The sequence below is a fragment of the Erithacus rubecula genome, assembly GCF_903797595.1.
Source record: "Erithacus rubecula genome assembly, chromosome: 3".
NCBI lineage: Eukaryota > Metazoa > Chordata > Aves > Passeriformes > Muscicapidae > Erithacus > Erithacus rubecula.
In genome coordinates, this window is record NC_136689.1 from 34767523 (window position 1) to 34787654 (window position 20132).

A 20132-nucleotide genomic window follows, 5' to 3' on the forward strand; every position below is an offset into this window, starting at 1 on the left:
GGGCTGTGGGTGGATCTCTGCATCCCCCATGGATCCCCATGGGCTGTGAGTGGATCTCTGCATCCCCCATGGATCCCCATGGACTGTGGGTGGATCTATCATCCCCCATGGATCTTCATGGGCTGCGGGTGGATCTCTGCATCCCCCATGAATCCCATGGGCTGTGGGTGGATCTCCGCATCCCCCTGGATCCCTACAGGCTGTGGGTGGATCTCTGCATCCCCCATGAATCCATGGGCTGTGGGTGGATCTCCGCATCCCCCTGGATCCCTACAGGCTGTGGGTGGATCTCTGCATCCCCCATGAATCCCATGGGCTGTGGGTGGATCTCCGCATCCCCCTGGATCCCTACAGGCTGTGGGTGGATCTCTGCATTCCCCATGGATCCCCATGGGCTGTGGGTGGATCTCTGCATCCCTGTGGACACCCAGGGTCTGCAGGGAAATCTCAGCTCCAGCACCTGGAGCACCTCCTGCTCCTCCTTCTGCACTGACCTTCTCACACATTCTCACCTCCTCCTCTTCTCTAAGAAAACTGTGCATGCCACACTTCGTTTTAATTTACTTCTGAAATATGTTATCACAGAGGCATCAGCAATATCTCTAATTGCTCCAGCTTTGGCCAGCAGCATGTCCATCTTCAGAGCCTCAGGGATTGGCTCTGCCGGAATGGTGGAAGCTTCCAGCAGCTTCTCACAGAAGCCACCTTTGTGCCCCCACTGCTACCAATAACCAGGCCATACCAAACCAACACCAAACTGAATGAGAAAGAAGTTATTGGAGTAATAGTTTTTTTAAGAAACTCAATTTCATATGCATTATCTCTGCAGTAACTGTCCAATGTAAAATATCTACTGGCATGAGTTAGCGACAGTTTCATTACTTCAAAGCAGGAAAAGTGCTCTATATGTATGAAAGAAAATGCAGGCAAATCAATGAAGGGATTAATTCTGCAAGATTTGTTCATAGTTCTCATCTGTTCCTCTCCATCTTTTGAAAAACACACTTATGTCATAACCACAAGAGTTTAAATCTCTCTGCCAGAGAATTGTATACTGGGGTCTCCTCTAAGACACACTCTTTCTTTCTTATAAGAAATGAGGCTGACCTCTGAGCAAACCATAAGTCTATTTTTCTTTCTTTTCAACAGGATATGATTTGTGGATATGATTCTTGTTAAGGCAATTACAAGCATCAGATTTTCAGAGAGATATGTCTGAAGTCTGGAACAGAAGTGTTCCTCTCAGTTGACTGTGGGTAGAGATCACAATAAGCAGGACCTTACACCAGAAAGTCTAAATAAAATTCTACATGCACTTAAATAGCATTCTTGAAAACATGTCAATCTCTAAAGTCTGCCATCTTAGTATAAGTCACTGGAATCCTACTATTGCTCAGCTATAGAGGAACAAGCAACTATAAACTATTTCAGAATGCATGACATCAATAATGTATGATAATTTAATTTCATATATGCCTACGAAATAACTCTGAAATTCAAATAGTTTCAAGAGTTTTACTGAGGCAACATTGAGCTGGTGCATGTTGGGGAGAGGTAACAGAGACTTTCTTCCATTGATAGGCAGAAGCAGAACACCTGCCTCTGGCTGTGCTGCTGAATTTCAATCTGCAGCATAATGGTAAAACCAATACATCAAGCACAGATATGCAGAAGAATGCAATGGTAACCTATTAAGGCTCCTTACAAAATACACACTCTGTTCAGAAGAGGAAGAAATACAGTTGAGAGAGACTGGTATAGCACAGACAGCAATCACTGCTACTTAGCTGGCTGCTGCATTTACAGATTTACAGGATAAAGCTGCAGAAATGTATCCTGCCAAAGTCTAAAACTAGTACAAGAAGTATTTTCATACTATCATATTCAAACACCAAAGCTATGTGGAAGACACTAAAACCCACAGAAATGTAAAAATGTGAAGAATCACATGGAACTAAAATCTATGTCACTGAAAAGGGGCAAAAGATTCAGTTCTGGGACTACAGGGGCTCAGATCTACCAGGTAAATATTGCTGTCCATAATTCACTTTCAGATGAAACTGCAGTTAACAAAGAAACCAGAATCTACTGGGTCATCAGATAGTGTGTATCATTATTTTGTCTCGTGCATTTTTGAAATATTTCATGCCCAATTTTGAAATCCCTTTTTTTGAGTCCTTGAAGAAACAAGACCAATTTGATACAGCAACATTTAAATAACAAAGAATATTCCTCAGTCTATGGAAGAATATGACTATACTACTGAAACAGTTGCATATATATTTAGGATTTCAATCTAAATCTGAACCTTATTCCTCTAGACCAATTTTATGGCCTGAGAGAGATCCAAAGAAAATCCTTGAGCAGCGTTGCTAGTATTGCAAAATCATCTTAAAATAATGGCATGTGTGCTTCTAGAGAAGCAAATTTCACATTTTTAGACTGGTTTTCATCTTCAGAATGTGCTTGTTAAAATGCTGAGACCCAAACTCAGCTCCTCAGGGGCACTCAATGAAGCAACAGGCTACTGAACAGGCCATCAGAAAGGAGCCAATTCTCAAATTGTTGTGTCATGTGTTTTGCAATATGAGATCTTTATTGATAGAAGCATCAAGTATCTATATTTAAATATTTAAATAGAGGCAACAATTCCTTTCAAACATATTGCATAAATCCAAGAAACATGCACAGTTTGTATTATTTATTATGCCATAAAATCAACAGTTGAGAAAAAAGTGAGGCACCTGCCAGGAATGTAATAAAGACAGAGTTAATTTTATAAAAACAGAGGAAAAAAACCCCAATTGAAAGGTAGTATCAAGTAATAAGTACAGTTTCTAAAAAACATTTCTGAAACACACAGATTTTTATTTTCTACCCTGAAAATCCATTTGACAGCTTTAATGTGAAGGCTTATCAGTCTGCTTGAAAATACATATATTTTCCTCTGTTTCTCAAAGTCCTGCCTCAGGATATGTGGCAGAGCTAACAGCCATGTAAGTGTGAATATGCATGGCTGTGTTGCTGGGAGGCTGAACATTCAAAGGGGGCAGATTTTTCTGAACAGTTCAGGTTTCATTTACTTTTGGCTGACATACAGTTAAAAAGGTTTGTGTGAAGAAAGGTAAAATCACTTTCTTAAGGCAAACATTCCAGCAAATAAAGCTATTAGTTAGCTATGCTCTTTAAGCCACCAGTGTGTGTGTAGCACAGTTCAGGGAACTGAAATAAGGCTGCATTGGCAGCAGGATGCTCTGCCAACATCATTCCTCATAGCACTGGGTCTGACACAACCCCAAGACATCTTTCTTTCTCCGTATTCCATATTGTCCACTTTGCCTTGGTGGTTCTCAGACAAAGAGCCAAGTGTGGCCTTTGGAGAGCATGTAATTTCCAACCCTTTAACAGTTCAGCTTTTATAGAAGAATTCTTCCTACAGCCATTTCAAAGTCTAAATTTCACCAGCACATTCTCCTCTACCCATTACTTTCCACATACATTTACAGAATAGTGAGACAAAATGTAGATACATGTTCAACTATTTTTATTATGGTATTGTAATTGAGTTTGCCAGTTGCAGAGTTAAAGCTTTCTAGTTTAAATCCCCCAGTACCTTTGAAATCCTTTGCATGTACATGTAGCACATTTACTTCCTACTTCTCCTGACTAGAGATCCCTTCTGCTGTTTTACCCTTCTGCTCATACCCACAGCTAGGCAGAGCTCTGTGAATTTTGTGTTCACATGCATGCAGCCTTGTTATACAAACATGCATTCATTAATGAAAAGGTAAGAGCCTCCTGTAGCACACAACAGAAGTTAAAAGCTACAGCTTTACAAATCATCCAACCAAAAGCCAGATGTAATAGTGCCTCCTGGTATTCAGATGGAACTTTGTGTGCTTCTGTTTGTGCCCATTAGCTCTGATTGTGCTGGGTGTCACTGAAAAGAGCCTGTCTCTATGTCCACCCTTCATTAGATACCCACAGACTTCAAAAAGATGTCCTGAGCCTTCTCTTTCCCAGGCAGAACATTCCCACCTCTCTCAGTCTTTCCTCACAGAAGAGCTCCTAATACATCCCAGGATACCATTAGCTTTTTTTTGCTGCAAGGGAGCATTGGTGACTCATGTTCAGTTTGATGCCTGCCAGGACCCCCAGGTCCTTTTTCCAGCCCCCTGTATATTATCTGCTTCTCCATCTCCTCTGGGGCCAAGGTGCAGCTAACTGTCCTATTTCCCTGCATCCTCCTTCTCAGCCTTCTTGAAAATCCCCCCTTGTCCTCGTCACATTTCCCAATTGTCATGAAAGTCTGAAGGTTATTGAGAGTGGAAAAGTAAAAGAAATTCATAATGAAAACCACTTTAAACATAAGTTAGGGAAAATATGGCATCAGTTGATTTTGATGTCAGTAGTATATATGCTGATTTTCAAGTATAACAGAATAAATTAGAACTAAAATTTTCACTTGCTTTCCATGGATTTTAGAAATTACCATTTTCTCTTCCATGGTATGTCTTCACAATCTAAGTCTTTCCTTCTTGCAGCCAATCCATAAAAAAAGCATTCTACCAACAAAAGATGTTGGTAACTCAATCCTTCCTTTATGATTCTCTGTAAAAAGCATCTCAAGCTTTAAGCAAATGTCTTAAATTTGCTTTTCTCTATTACATTGCATAAAACCAGAAAGCAAGTCTATACTATCATTTCAATGTCTTTAGAAAATAATATAATTTTTACTGGAAAATGTAAAAAATCCACCATTTATAGGTGTTGAAATGTTTGCATCTTAGAAGAAGGATACTGAATATAGGTTTTCAGTTCCTTAATGACAATTTACTCTTTCTTGTCTTATGATATCCTTCACCAATTCCTTAGGACACCAGCCAAGGAATGCAGCTAGGATCAGCTATGGAAGGAAGAAGTAAATAACAGAAATTTTACAAGACAGAGATGGAAATTATGTAAGTCCCCTTAAAAGAAAAAAAAAAAAAAAAAAAAAGAAAAAAGCAATTTTAAAATAATTCAGAGAAAATCAGAATTTTTCTAAGCTTTTAATAGGTATGACAGTGATCCTCCAGGACTTGGAATTAAAAAAACCTGCTGGAGGAAACCTGTGATCAGTGCAAACACTCACTTTCTCTTGCTAGAAAAGGGAGATTTGCAAGATGGAATTCCTGACAACATCATAAACACTAACAAAATGAGAGTACTGGCACAGACTACCACATCCAGAGAAAGATTCTTAGCACATTATGAACATAATCTTTCAGAAGAATCAAGGAGAGAGTTTAACAGTGCCCAGACAAAACTGACTCGTACTGAAAAGGCCTCTTTGCACTGGAACAGTGTCTAGCAAATGGTTTAGGATAAGACAAAATAAACATGGATCCAGTTTTACTACTTTCTTGTGGAAAGAAAGGATGCAAGTGCTGTGAATTCTCCCTGCAGAGTGGAGTGGTGTTGCATTGACAATTTCACTACATAGCCTTCTATCCCAATTTTTCTTATTTCAAATTAATTGAAAAACCCATAGAAACAAGCTTATTCTTTACATCTCTTGATTATGTGTGGACATACAGTGAACAAAATCAGGAAAAGTAAGATTATAATTGCACAGGGGTGGCTTAAAATTAAAACAATAAAGTAACATTGTCTGTGTATGAACAAGACTAGATAGGATTGTGTAGATGGATAAGGTATGCTTCCTAATAGATTAAGACAGTTTTCCACAAGGGAAGTCACACACATCTTCACAGAATGTTCAACATGTAAGGACAGAGTGCAGCCAATTCTGGCTCAATTGCCAACAAAAGCCACAGGTCAAAGGGCAACCCAGTGGTTTCAGCACCACTTTTGGAAGCAGGCAGAACCAAGGAGGAACAGCTTGCACCCCTTGCCATCTTTCTTCTGTATGCTCAGTGTCAGCCCTGCAGTTGGCTGGCACACCAGACACACTCAGCCAGCAGGACCACATTGCCTTTTGCAGCAAGGAAGGGAACATCTGGTGAGCAGAATCTGTAAGGAGTCAGGGGGAGAAAACGGAATACAAAGTCTTTCCTATACTAGTTCCTCTGCCTGTTTGGATCATGAGCAGAAGAAGGAATACACCTTGTCTACACAACCCACAGCTTTGAGCAATCACCTTTTATCATAGAATTTAACCAACAGAGGAAAGAACTTTAGCTTGATACATGGGGTAAGAATTGAACTTATTACATGTGCAGAGATGTATTAAGAAACTATCCAACACAGCAGTCTTGGGTCTCTGAATCATAAAGTAAGTTAACAACACAAGTATGAAAAGTGAGCTGTTTTAGGCTATATATTTATTAGAAGCAATATTAATGTATGAATCCACCTTGAAAGAAAATAAGTGTCCTTGAGATGTTAGATTCTATCAGCCAAATTGAATGTCTGCATCAATGGCTCTCCCTAAAAGTCATAATTAGGTCATTAAAATATATTTAGAAAAATAGCCTGTAAAATAAAGGTAAAAAATACTCACCTTCATTTTATTTCATAGGTCACTGTTATACCATCTAATAAGATAATTAAAAACATGCAAGCAGCTGGTACTGAGGCTAAACAGATTAATGTAATAGTCTGTAGTCATATGTGCTGGCAAGGGGTTCACCTCTTTGGCGAGGAGAAGGTCAGCTGCCCTTGGGAAGGGAGGAGAAAGACAGTATTTCTACTTTCTAGTGGCACTGCATTGCAGATACTGAACCTAAAGACACACATCTATTTTCCTTTTCCTTTTGGTGAAATCCAGCCCATTTGGACATCCAAAAAAGGCTTTAACCATAGTAGTAAAATAATACAGTAGGGCAAAGCTTAAATATTTTCTTTAAGTTTCTTACATTTAAAAGCTGAAAGTTATTATATGTCTAAATCCTTGTTCAAATGTTTCTAATAGTGAACTTCTAATTTTCATGACATGGTTCTAGGAAATATTTTTCCCAATTTCTTATTAGTAAAGCTTCTTCCCAAGTACACAAAGAATACTTCCATCAGAGCCTAAAGACCAGCTAGAAAAATCTCTGTGACCTGACAGGATGCCTTCACAAACTCAAAGAATGTTTAGAAATATATGCCTGTCACATGTGCTTTTCACTTACATTACTTATAAACTTTATGACCTAAAGAGAAATGCTCACTAGCTGAACACATTCAGCATTAAACCTGTGCTGTGATCAACACAAGCAAGAGTCACAAACTCCAAGGTGACACCTTCATATTAAAAATGAAACCATACAAATAGTTCTGGAGCATCATAAATATATCAAAGAATAATATGTCATTCTTTATTAACACATACACTTGGAGTCTTGTACTGGATAGTATCAAATTTTCCTTTAAAATAGAGAATGTGGGAATCAAGCAGCCTCTCCTGGGGTTTATTTTTTCTTGTGGTAAAAAACATTGTTTTTCAGAGCACTTTAATAGCAAAACTTATTAATATTCAAATATTTTGGAGTCATCTCTTCTAATTAAGTTGTAAAGGCCTATTCCTGATAAAATATAAAGAAACTTTTGTTTCAGCAAAAAATTTTCAATGCAATTTCTCATGCATTTATCTTCTTCATGTATGACATCTACCATGATCCAAAGATGCCTTTGCCTCTTTTATGGCAAAAATTCATTAGCTGGTCTCTTAAAAATACCAAAGACTGAAATGCATTGGGTAAACAAGACTAGCATTAGTTTTACCAAATTACTACTTACTGAAACAATATTCCTTAACAATATCCTAAAATAAGTAAAAATATTCAATGGGTCCTTAAAGAAGTAACAACTATTTACCATCATTACCTTTCAAGGCAGTTTAGGATTAGTTTTTCATCTTTCATAAGGTATTAGATGAAATTTTTACTTAACATGCAGTCCAGAAATATAACTATCAAAACAATATCCAACCCAACCATCAAATTTACTGCTAGTCTCATTAGATGATGGGAATTACTTGCCACTGAGCAACAACTACACATTTCAAATCTCAAGCACTACTACTATGTAACAGTGATAGCTTGCCAACTACAAAAAATCAGAAGTTACTTTTATATAGATGTATACATACACACCTCCCCAACACACATGCACACAGTAAGTATCTTTTTTACTATCATGTCTTTAATTATAACAATAATACTTTGGCAATGAGATATGGAACCCCTCTTAAAAGACTAATTAACTTCAGTTTTCTAAGTTGTGACAGAATACGAGTATTACTCAACTGAACTTGTAGCCAATGTCATGTTTATTATAAGCACTTTGGACTAAGGAATATAGAGATACAAATATCAGCCTTTACCTCCACTTAATCTGTGAGACATTAAAGAGTCACTAAAGTTTGGGTTGATATTGGGAATAAGTACCATGCTCTGTCCTCCCACTTATTTTTAGTTGTCCATGCTAGCTACATTCCCTGCAATGGCACTGATACCATGGGAAGCTTTGGCAGGAGGATACTGAGAATGAAGTCATCAGAAAGTTCTCCCAGTGAAGAATGAACAGGTTGGGCTGGGTTAGCTCCCTGGACTAGCTCCCTGAGAGATGAGTGCTACTGCCTGAGTGGAGCAGGGGTGAGAAGAAGGGCTCAGACCCCAGCTCCACAGCTCACACTCTTGTGGAACCAGAGTCCAGCTAAAGCTGGCTGCTTCTTCTTCAAGTATTGCCACTTGGCAAGGTAAGACTGCTGGACCTCTTGAGTCAATGACTTTCCAGAATAAGTTTCCTGGTTTTAATGACAGAGAGAGCTCTCAATTTCCTTTGTTGATCTGGTTAAGTTCTATCTTGCCTATTTCTGAGAGACTGATTTGTCGTCTCTCTGTATCACCTAAAAAACATGAAGATTATCCTGGGTGGCATTTTTCAGTCCCTCTTTTAACTTAGACAGTATGTTGCATGCAGAAAACAAAAATATGACAAGAGACACAGTCGTGCAGAACCCTAAAATGTATCTTCCAATATATTTTATCAAAGTGAATATGCTAACTATCCAGAAGAGTTTTACATCATCACAAAGTAGGTCTCATTAGAATCAACTTACTGGGATACAGAAAATTGTAAGGATACTTAAACCAGCTCACCCCAGTCCCACTTTGTCCCTGCAGGCACACCCTTGGTTCCAACCTTGCTCTTAGTCCAGAAGGTTCTTCTGGGTGTTTGAATTGCAGGAAACTCTTCACTGTTCCCTCTAGGTCCTTACAAAATGTCTTTCTTTTCAACATCCTCAAGACCAGGCTGTTTTCTCCTTGCTCTCCTTGGCAATCCCTCTGTCTCCAGCCTGCAACAGGTTCTCCAGCATTGTGTCCCTCCCTGCCACCCCATGCCTGAGGCTCCTCATGACCAGCACAGCTCACTGCCTGCACCAAGGTACAACACTCCCCACCCAGCTGGCTGCCACCAGGACAAGGCAGGTTCCTCCTGCCTGCTGCACCTCTTTGAAGTAGGGATTCCAGCAGAGTGCAAACCAAAACAAAACCAAAAAAAAGGCCAAACAACATAGTCTACTAAATAATTCAAAAATAATCATGTGGTAAGCTTGTTTTGTTTTACCATACTTAAACATGAAAATCAGATGCAATCCTTATGATTAGCACAAATCATACTACTAATTTACTTGTCACAAGGACAAAGATTTTTTGTAGTAGAGTCAGTATTTTGCAGGGTGGAAGATGCAAGTATACACCTGCTGATTAGCTTTCTGTGCTTCCAAGCACAAGACAGCCTCTGGTATGTACCCAAGCAAGATTCAAGCTCAATGACATTGCTGAAAAAAGTTTCTTTAACTGGAGTTTATTGCCAATAAAATGGAAATATTATTTTCCTGTCAAATGAACTCAAATTTAACTGATCTTGGCTTTGGTTTTTGACATGACATAATGAAGAAATAGTTTCATGTGGTCCATAGATCCAGGTACTTTGGAGAAGATCAGAAAGGTTATCACTGGTGAGTTGAACATTTCAACATTTAGCTTAGTTGATCTGAGTTTACTTTATTTAATACTTTGTAAGAAAAAACCCACCAAAAAACCAACCTTAAAAACGTTTAGACTTTCACAGATCTTATACTTGCATTAGTTAAACATTTTAAACAACTTTTTAAAAAACCCGACAATCCAGAAAAAAAAAAAATTTAGGTAATTCCTTAATTAAATACTTGATGTTCTTTTGTTCACTGTTTCAGTTTAGATTGCACAATCCTCATAAAGTATAGGAGCTGATCTTTTGCTTTAAATAGATTATGCTTCTTATTATAATCAACCTTCTTAAAATTAGAAAATAAATACAAAAAATTACCAACCTGTAAGAGGTAAAAGTTCCATCTGAATCTGAGGTGGGGGGTGTGCTTCCATTTTCACTTGATCCTCCTAATATAAAAAAAGAGAAAACACCTTTGTTGTAAGACAAACACTGATATGAAAACAATATTGATGACAAATGCACCTGATTTTACCATATGTGGTGACTTCAGTTACAATAAAACTCATCTAAAACTTACATAGCCAGTTCTCAATTTTACCTCTTTAAATTCTTACAGCCATTTTAACTAGTCTCCATGTTCAAATTAGAATCTGAATGTTCTGAAAATCTGATCCTTAATTTTACTTGAAGTTTTGATTGAGGCCCTTCTCAAATTATTAAGCACAATTCAACTAGTATAGGATTACAGAAGTACACATATAAGTAGATGAGCTTGATTTTACCAACATTAAGTCAAAAAACGTGAAAGTTTATCTGTTTAGTGAAAAATTTTGAGCTGACTTTGTGATACCAGGCTTTTTTTGTCATAGCACAATTCAAAGCCTCTCTGAAAGTACCTATTAAGACGTCTGCCAAACATCTTATTTTACATATGTTACTGTTTACTGTGGGCTGGTGATACATAGAACAGTGATGCTGCTAGAAATCAAGGATTCCAAGGAAATTTTCCTTCTATAACGATGTCTACTGAAAGACTGCTAAAAGCCAGGAGTCATGTATTTTTCAAAGCAGATTTATTCTTGTCCTGTTTTATGCTGTTCATTCTTGCCCCATCATTTAGCTTGATAATTCTTGTATGTCCCCATGTGCCTCCTTAGTTAATTTACAGGTAGCACTGCACAGCTCTGTTCTCTGTTCTGCTGACTGAAATCAAGTTCTTTCAGTCTTTTTTTTCTAAATGAGGCTTTGTATTCCCCATTTTCTTTAACTCAGTCCTTCTTACACATTGAAAAGGATGCACAGGAGCTGTGGACAGCATGCTAAAAGTTCAGAGAGTTGATAATTTGCACAGTGGTTTTCTTTGCTAGCAAACAAATGCAGTTTCACAGCCATCCTTAACCCAACATGCCTGCACATTTACTCTCCATCTTTTACTGATGAAAAGCAGTTTTCAGTTTGCACTAAAAATTCTTGCTGGTGCAATATTGTAGTTCACACAATGTCATGCTGTTTGCAGTCCTCTTTTCTTCAGAAAGGACCAGTCCTGCCTGAGTACTCAATTTGCACTGGCACTTCCAATAATTTTACTTCATAAAAGTCTATCAGCTCTCATTCTGTGGCAAGACAATAAACGAAAATATTGGATAAGACTGGTTCAACCCCAAGCTTCGCAAAAGAGAATTCTTTCATTAAAATTTGCATTTCTTTATTCATCCTAAAATCACTGTACTTCATTAATCCCCATCCTTTATGTTTCACACCATCTCCTGTGGCACTACATCAGATGGTTTACTGAAGTCCAGACAGACTTAATGTATTTTCTGAATGTATATTTTGAAAAGCAAGCAGCTTAACTGCCCACAATATCCATTTAGCATAAAACAAAACTGTAATAAAAGTTTTGCCATTTGCTTGCTTTTCTCTCTTACTTCTTTCTTAAAAACTTCTTTAAAGCTCTGCAAAGATAATGGTCAGCACATGTAGGTGCTTTGCTATCACTTTTTAATTAATTATCACCTGTTAATCTAAGTACAGGTACTATATTTCCACTCATCAGCCATGAATTAAAATACTGAAAATTGTTCCATGCAGCAGCATTTGTCTATATTCTAGAGGTCTGGAAGTCAGATTATTAGCTTTGCTGATTTACAGTATCTACCCAAAACTCCCATCTATTTTATTGATTTATTTTCAGCCCTTTGCCTCAATTTCTATTTTTACTGAAAATTAAATGTTTTCCTTTTCAGACCATAGTTGGATTACATTTAGTATCACTTGTCCATTCACACTGCAGAATGGTTCTAGTTTTCTTTCCTAGCAAGCTTCTTTACACAGTCAAGTAATATTTTCCTGTTTATTTAAATTCTCGTGTTATGATCTGATTCAACTTAAATTTTTGCTGATTGTTGCTATAACCCCACGTTTTCTGACATCCAGGATGTGGACTTCTTTGCACATCAAGCTGCTTTTCTGTTTCTTTGAGCATCTTTGCTTATTCCAGACATTTCTTTAAAAATACTTAATCATTCACTTTGGCATAGAACTTCCAAGTGTTTCTTTTCTTATCTAATTTAGAATGCAGGGTTTTTTATTAACTTTTGCACCTTTGTCTAAAATAAATCCCGAACCTCTACTACATCTTAGCCTAAAATCACTCATCCAGTTGATTTCACTAGTTAGCTCTCTCCATTTATTTTGAAAATGGAAATCCTGCTTAATCAATCTGCTTTTTGTTTACTAAATTTAACTAAATTAACAACACCAGATATTTAATCCAGGAGCTGACCCTCCTGTTATTAATAACCATCTGTTCATTTTTTTCCCTCATATCTTGTAAAATAGTCTCCCATATTGGGACAATTTTCATTAATACACTTTTTCATGTATTACCCATCTCCACATCTGATCCTGGGCATTCAGAGAAATGACTGAACTATGTTCAGTCTCTGTTAAAGCCATATGGACAGGTGCAGTGATATTGGACAAATGCTACAGGTACACAGCACATCAAAATGGGTCCTGAATACACCACTGCACTCCATTTGTACTTAAACTAAACATTCACCTCCCAGAGTGGCCAGATTGAAAAAAAACAAACAATATATTCACAATGCTAAGCTGATATACTGAAAAAATGCCTTTTCAAGAATAGCAACATAATCTTACTCCTTTCTGAAGAATGAACTTTAGGACTATCTCAAAAAAAAGCATGGACTTTTTAATCTTTTAGCAAAACCATTTGTCCTGCTTGAAGAGCAAACAGGACTTTGCAAAGAAAATGAGGATAACAGTTTTTCTTTCACCAGGATCCCCATAGCTGGTGGGATCCTGGGTCTGCCAAATCCACTGAGCTGCCCTTCACAAACTACTCCACGTTTAGCTTGCTTTATTCTGAAGACAGTAATTTCCTGCATTTAAATGATCACCATAATACTTTAGCATTTTTAATATACCCATTGTTAATAAATCTCATAATCATACAAGTTACTGTTTGGGCACTTTTTGGCAAGCTACTTTTACAGCCTCATCATATCATTAGCAGCAGCTACCAAAATTGGATAGAGCTAGGTGTGTTCAGCTCTGAAAATCAGGATTTAGTGGAACAGACTCTTCTGTGATTTCTCCCTTGCTCTACCTCCTTTAAGATGGGTATGTCTTTTATGACACCTTGAAAGATTATTAAGATGTCATTCATTGAAAGTGATAAAAATCATAAAGCAAAGAGCAAAGTATTAATTTTCTTAACAGAAGGCTCCCTAAATTTTACCTAGTTTTATCCAAAAGGCTTTTTAGCAAATCCTATTAAGTTTCCATACAGTCAGTGATATAGAGGACAAATGAGACTGCTGCTCCACTAACTAATGACATTAAGCTGTGGGAATCCATGCCCTGTATCACTTCTCCTCAGGAAAGTTCCAGTTACTCCTCCTGAAAGATATGGTGAACTCCCAGTAGAACAGATGTACTACTTCTATCTTCTTCACTGGTAATGGAAAGAATTTCTGGTAAAATTGGGATGTATACTGAACATGATGCTAATAACAAAAATTGTGGTCCCCTTTAAAAATTTGATTCAGTATTATCTTAATCTTGAATTTCCTTCTGAAACTCAATTATGGGAAGAAGGGTTTTGCTGAAGAAACAGAGGATGCTCTAGTAACCCTGCCACAGACCTTGTGAAAAGCTTTCCTAACTTCAAATGCACAAGTTAAGGGGAAAAAGGTAAAATAAATCCTGCCACACTTTCAAAGGAAAGAGAAGGGAAATGAGCAATACTGTAACAAGCACCTGTATCAAAGTAAGTATGGCTTTCAGCACTAGAGCAGTTACTGATTTTAATACAATAATAAAATAAGGCTGTATCCTTCCAAAGGGCCTGAAAATTACCTGGATTGCTGCTGCTTTAACTGCAGCAAACTCCCTCTCCTGAAATTGCTTCACTTTAGTGAAGTCTGTTCTTGTGCACAGGCCAAGGGCTAAAGGGAGCTGGGACTTGGGCAGCTGGGACCTGACCCTGCTGGACACAGCTGAAGGCTGTTTCAAGAGAAGTTGTGTAACCCAAAATTGGCAATTTCAATAACTAATAAAAAAAGAACATTTAAAATGCTAGCTTCTTTAGATTTCTGAGATGCATGGAGAAGGATGTGTACACTTGGTAGGGTACTAGACTCACCCAGAACACATGGGCTTCTAACTTGCAGTAACTGTTATCCTGTTAAGAACATATTTGAGATTACAGACATAGCATAAAATGGGACAACCCAGAATAAGGAAGATGCCTTCACTTCCTGAAGATTATCAGAAAACTATGTGTAGAAATTGTAACAAGAAGCCTGATTTAAACTTGCACGGTATTTTTTGTACTTTTATTTTTAACAGCTTATTACACTGATAGAATCACAGAACTATTTAGGTTGAAAAAGATTTGTAAGATCATTGAGGCCTAACACTAACCCAGCACTGCCAAGTTCTGCATTAAACCATGTCCCCAGCTGCCACATGTTTAAAAAACCAGGTCTTTTAAATACCTCCAGGGATGGTGACTCAACCAATAGGGAATTCTCTCACAGAAGAGCTTTCTCAAGGTGCAGTGCACAGTTTCCACTTCAAGTAATAAGAAGAAACTGGACAGCATTTCAAAGCCCCAAATCACAGGTGGGAAGACACTCTGGGTGGCACAAGGAACACTGAGCTGAAGCATGTGCTCAGCAAGAGTAAAAAAGCATGTGAAGAATGATGTAGGGATCTGACATTTCTCCTTCATCTCTTTCATTACGTCTTGAAAACAGCAATTTCCTGTGAGATGTTAAAATTCAGCACTGGACTTTTTAAGGAGAAGGACTGGGATACTGTCATAACCAGCTGCAAGTCCATGAAGACAAGAAGCTTGAGTAACATGGCCTTGCTTGATGGCTGCACTCCTAATTAAAAAAAAAAAAAAATCAAACTCAGTTTAGTTTTTTTTTCTTTTGAAAAGATACTTTGATACTGAAGAATTGTCTTTAAAAATATCCTTATTTCTGCATCTATGTATGCACTCACATATGCATGTCTGTATGTGGGCAAACATAGAATGCAAACCAATTTACCAGTCCTGTGTTGCCCACGAAAGGGTTTTATGGCCAGCAGTTTAGGAATTTGTGATGAAAGTGACCCTACTAAGGTAACCAAACTGTGCATTTCCCTGCTTATAAGTGTCACATAAGAGACACATCCTTCTGCTGACCTGTTTGCACTCTGCTTAATGTTTTTCTTTGTATTCTAATCAAAGGTTAAATTGTTGTTAAAACACAGAATTTATTTAACATTGGGAAAATTTAAGTTGATATAAACACTCGATCATTAATGCAGTGTTTTATGATTAGAGACAAGTGAGATTTTAACACAAATCTATGCTTGCAGTGTAAGGTTGTCAATTCTTATAACATGACTTCAAAATTCCATGCTATATTAATTTTCAGCATATTTAAAGCTTAATAATTTAATGATTTATCCAATTTTAATTTGTACTTTCAAAACCACTTTGAACAATCTGAGGTGCCACTGGAGATCACAACAGTGGTCCTGGTTAAGTCAAATAATAATTATAGCGCTTTCACTTTAAAGATGAGATTATTTTTAATTATTGAGTGAAGTACTTGAGGTACCATACTTATATAATTACGCTACTCATTAAATGGTTATTGAAAGCTGAAATGTAATTTTAATGACAGCTACCTATTTTTCTTTGCACACTTTATAGATGACAGATCAGTCAGGAATTCTAGTTTGCTCAAAAAATCCTTGCAGCTGCACTGGTTCTTTCAGGTGTAAAACAATTAAGCTGTTCTTTTTTTAAAACTTTAAACATTTTTTCCCCTCAAATGATATTGATATAATATACAGAATCTAGTAAAAACAGAACAATAAAGCAGGATATTTTTTCTTCTTTGCAATAATATCAAAATGCCAGCCCTAAACTACATAAATCCCAAACAATATCTCCCCAAAATAGTGATGATACAAATATGGAAAAATAATTTTAGTCAAAATGTATTCCTCATATAATACAAAAAACAACAAAAAAAATTGCTTAACAGATTGCAGACCTTTATTGTGAGTATAAAGGGGTAATCAACATACAATAAGCATTTTACTATGCATTAAAACTATATATAATACCATGAGATTCTTTTGCTTTTTCTAACATCAAGGTTCACAATTCTTCAAACATAAAATTCCTTTGTGCTATTTACTCCACGGACAGATATTCATCAGACTGATCTGGATAAAATTTATCCTAACAAGTAGATATCTCTCACAATTGCCACTACAGAGCTGTGGTCTCAGAAATGAGCACCTAAACACTTCTGCTCTGTATCTTAAGCCTTTATATGCGAGGTTTGACATTTAGGGTGTTTCTCCGTTGTTTCAAAGACCCGTATCTCGCCCAAATTAAGCTTTCCTTTTTCACAATGAAAACCAAACAGAGGAGTAAATTTGTTTCATTAACAATATTAAAGCAAAGGTTTCTGAGTTTGCTGTATGGGGAAAAGGCAATAAAGTTTTGAAGAGGGAAAAACTGCTTTGTTCCTTCAATCCCCTAGTTGAAATTAATTATAGCAAATGTTTATGAAAACATCTGTTCCATACAGTTATAAATTCTTAATTTTAGCATGGGCGATTCCAATGCTCCTCTATTATTTTGAAAGAGAACTGTCGAACAACTGAAAGGTTTACAGAAGAACAGGCAATTTGTATTTCTACAGCACCAAATATGCAGTTTGGAAAGTCTTCAGGATCTCCGAAGCACAGAAAAAATAAAACAAAATACGAAAAGCATAAGACGACTGAAGCTTTCCGATTTGGGTCCGCTGATAGACCAAAATGGCAGTGAGAGGACGGCAAAAAAAAGAAAATAGAAGGCGAACTAACGCCGAAAACAAGCGGCGAAGGAGGTTTTGCTCCATAAGTGGATGTTTGGGAGGTGAAGCGCCGCGGAGCTGCTGCGGCTCTGGGCGCCGGGGGTGCGGGGGGGGCCGGGCGCCGCCGCGCGCTGCCAACAGAGGGCGCCGCCGAGTTTGGCAAGCGGCGGCCGCGGCTCGGCCGGGCTCGGCCGGGCTCGGTCGGGAAGGGCTCGGCCCGCGGGGGGCTCGGCCCGCCGAACTCCGCCGAGGCTCGGCCCGCCGGACCCCACGGAGTCCCGGCAAGACCCCGCCGGACTCCTCCGCGCCCCGCGAAGCCCCAGCCGAGGGCTCGGCCCGCCCGAGCCCGCCGGACCCCGCGCAGCGCAGCCCCGCACACCAAGGCAGCCTTTCAGTGATCAAAATGAAGAGGAACAGCGTACTGCTACTGTAAACAGTGCCTTCGGCTAAAGAATTCAGTGCACTGCGCTCCTGATATTTATTAAGATGATAAAGTTGGGGAACGTCTCGCTCTGAAATAAATACGACGCAACTTTTGGGGGAGCAATGTTGTACGTACGAGCCTGGCTCTCTATCCCTCGCTTCGAGTTCATTTAGCATTAGAAGCACACTTTGAATGCACGCAGCTCAGATTTCTGATAGCATTTTAGTTTTATCAGCTCTGCCCTAAAATACTGTATTTTGCCACGAATGAAATAGAAACCTATACACTATGATAATTACTGATACATGAAGATAATGAATTGTGAAATGAACTAATGAACTTGCCATTTGAAGTACAAAAGTCTTAGGCTGCAGTATTTTGTTTAATCTTCAGTATTAACAAGAAAAAATATATTAAGCATTAACAGTGTTTTTTCCTCTTTAAGCTTATTTGAATTATTAAAGGAACGCGATTGTAAAGCACAGTATAGACCCGCAGAGATGCCGCTCTTGTGATAGTGAAAGCTGGTCACATTTGGAAGTAGGTAAGGAACACTGGCACCAAAGTGCAAAATCAAAGCCTGTTTTAGCCCTGCTGAAAGCTGTTTGAACAATATGATAGGCAGACACCTTGGTTTCCATTTAGGAAAAAAAAAACAAAACTTCTGGAGATATTATCTTGTACTGCATGTTGCTCAAACCCTGTTTTTTGGATTGCTGACTTATGACAATCAAGTGGCACCTTCCACGATCTTTGCTTATAAAATCACAATTGCATATGTGTATATGCATGTGAGAATTCATTGTATTCTCCAAGCAACATCTCTGTTTGAAAAAATTTTGTCTATGCACTTGTTTAAATCAAGACACATGAAAGTAAGAGGGTTTCCATTTTAAGTGAAACTGCTTCTGAGTGTTCACAAATCTGAACACCCAACCCTGTCATTAGGTTAGTCTGTAAATTAACATGCCACCATTCCCCATGTAAAATGTGTGTGAAAAAGTGTGGATGGGAAAAGATATACAAGGGCCTAGATGAGTGATTCTGAAATTAGAATGTAGCACGAGTGTTTAAGAAATGTAGTCCCATGCAGCTTAATTTAAAATAAATTCAACAATAAGTACATTCAAGGGACTTATTTATAATATTTCTTTTCCTGTTAAAGCCTCTGCATTTACCAAAATAGACTGAGCTATACACTGTACTCTAAACTAAAACCAATATAATACACAGAGTAAGAAATTTTACTCAAAGGGCACAGAACTAATTCATAAGAACGCTTCCTAAGAATTCCCAAATGATTGCAAGTTACCAAAATCCCAAATACTTTATATCCAGATGTGTTTTAATAAAATTTCTCTAGGCATGGTGGGAAGGAAAGAAGTTTAACTGATGCAGATAGTGAGTTAAACACTTCAGAAAATGCATATACATGGAAAAAATAGCTTGACTTCCTATTTAGTGGCAAGCACACAACACTAGCTTATATAAGCAAATGTGACTCCACTGAAGTCGATACACATTTAGTCCAGTAATGCCTGAACTGAATTTGCTACTAGCAGCAATAAGACTGGTAGAACAAAAAAAAAATCCACATGGTAAGGTAAAAGGTGATTCTTCTAAGTGCTTTTCAGTTATTTCTCCCAATGCACCTGTCTGGTCCATAGTATATTATGACCACTTTTGTTCATATGCTCAGTACTAGAGTCTGTATCAGCTACACAGCCTGGCTGATCATTTATCATGTGTAACCTACACAAATTCCTAGGTCATCCCACCAAGTGTGACTCAAAAGACTCCAGGATAAGATACAGACATTTTGGTGTAGTCAGATTGAAGTGGAAAATTTATATCTAATAAATAATACCATCTCTAACTTGAGCAAATTCTTTAAGAGTGCACATAATTTTCAAAATCACAGATTGGCAAAATTAGTAAAACAGAGGATAGAGTAATCCAGTTTAACTAGGGACAAGCAGCATAACTAGACTTTGCACAGAAAGAAAAAATATCTTAGAAGCTGGCATCATTGCTAAGAATTTACACCCTGATGATATACAAATGCTGAGTGACTTATACTTGCATCCAGAAGAATTTAGCTAATTTTAACTTATAAACAGCCTAAAAGGCCTTTGAGCTATAAATCGCAATAAACTAAAGATGGCAAAAGGCAATAAACATGAGTTAATGACTCAGCATCCTCCTGAGATAGCACTGGTCATGCAGCTTTGCTTAATCTTAGACATGCACAATCACTATAAAAAGGTGGTCTCCAGAGACCATTTACACTGACAATAAGAAAAACATACCATCTCTTTGCATCTTTGAAGGCTACTGTCGTCCTCTAACTTACTTCAATTACATCCTATTTTTAACCA

At 37.8% G+C, this 20132-nt stretch overlaps 1 protein-coding gene across 2 annotated transcripts in view; it reads right to left on the reverse strand.

The window, feature by feature from the left end:
• TBC1D5 (TBC1 domain family member 5) overlaps window positions 1-20132 on the reverse strand; it is a 309248-nt gene that overhangs the window by 141271 nt on the left and 147845 nt on the right. For both annotated transcript variants that reach the window (XM_079299429.1, XM_079299430.1), the window contains exon 5: window positions 10307-10373. In XM_079299429.1, the coding sequence (XP_079155555.1) occupies window positions 10307-10373 (67 nt within the window). The remainder of the gene's footprint in view (window positions 1-10306; window positions 10374-20132) is intronic.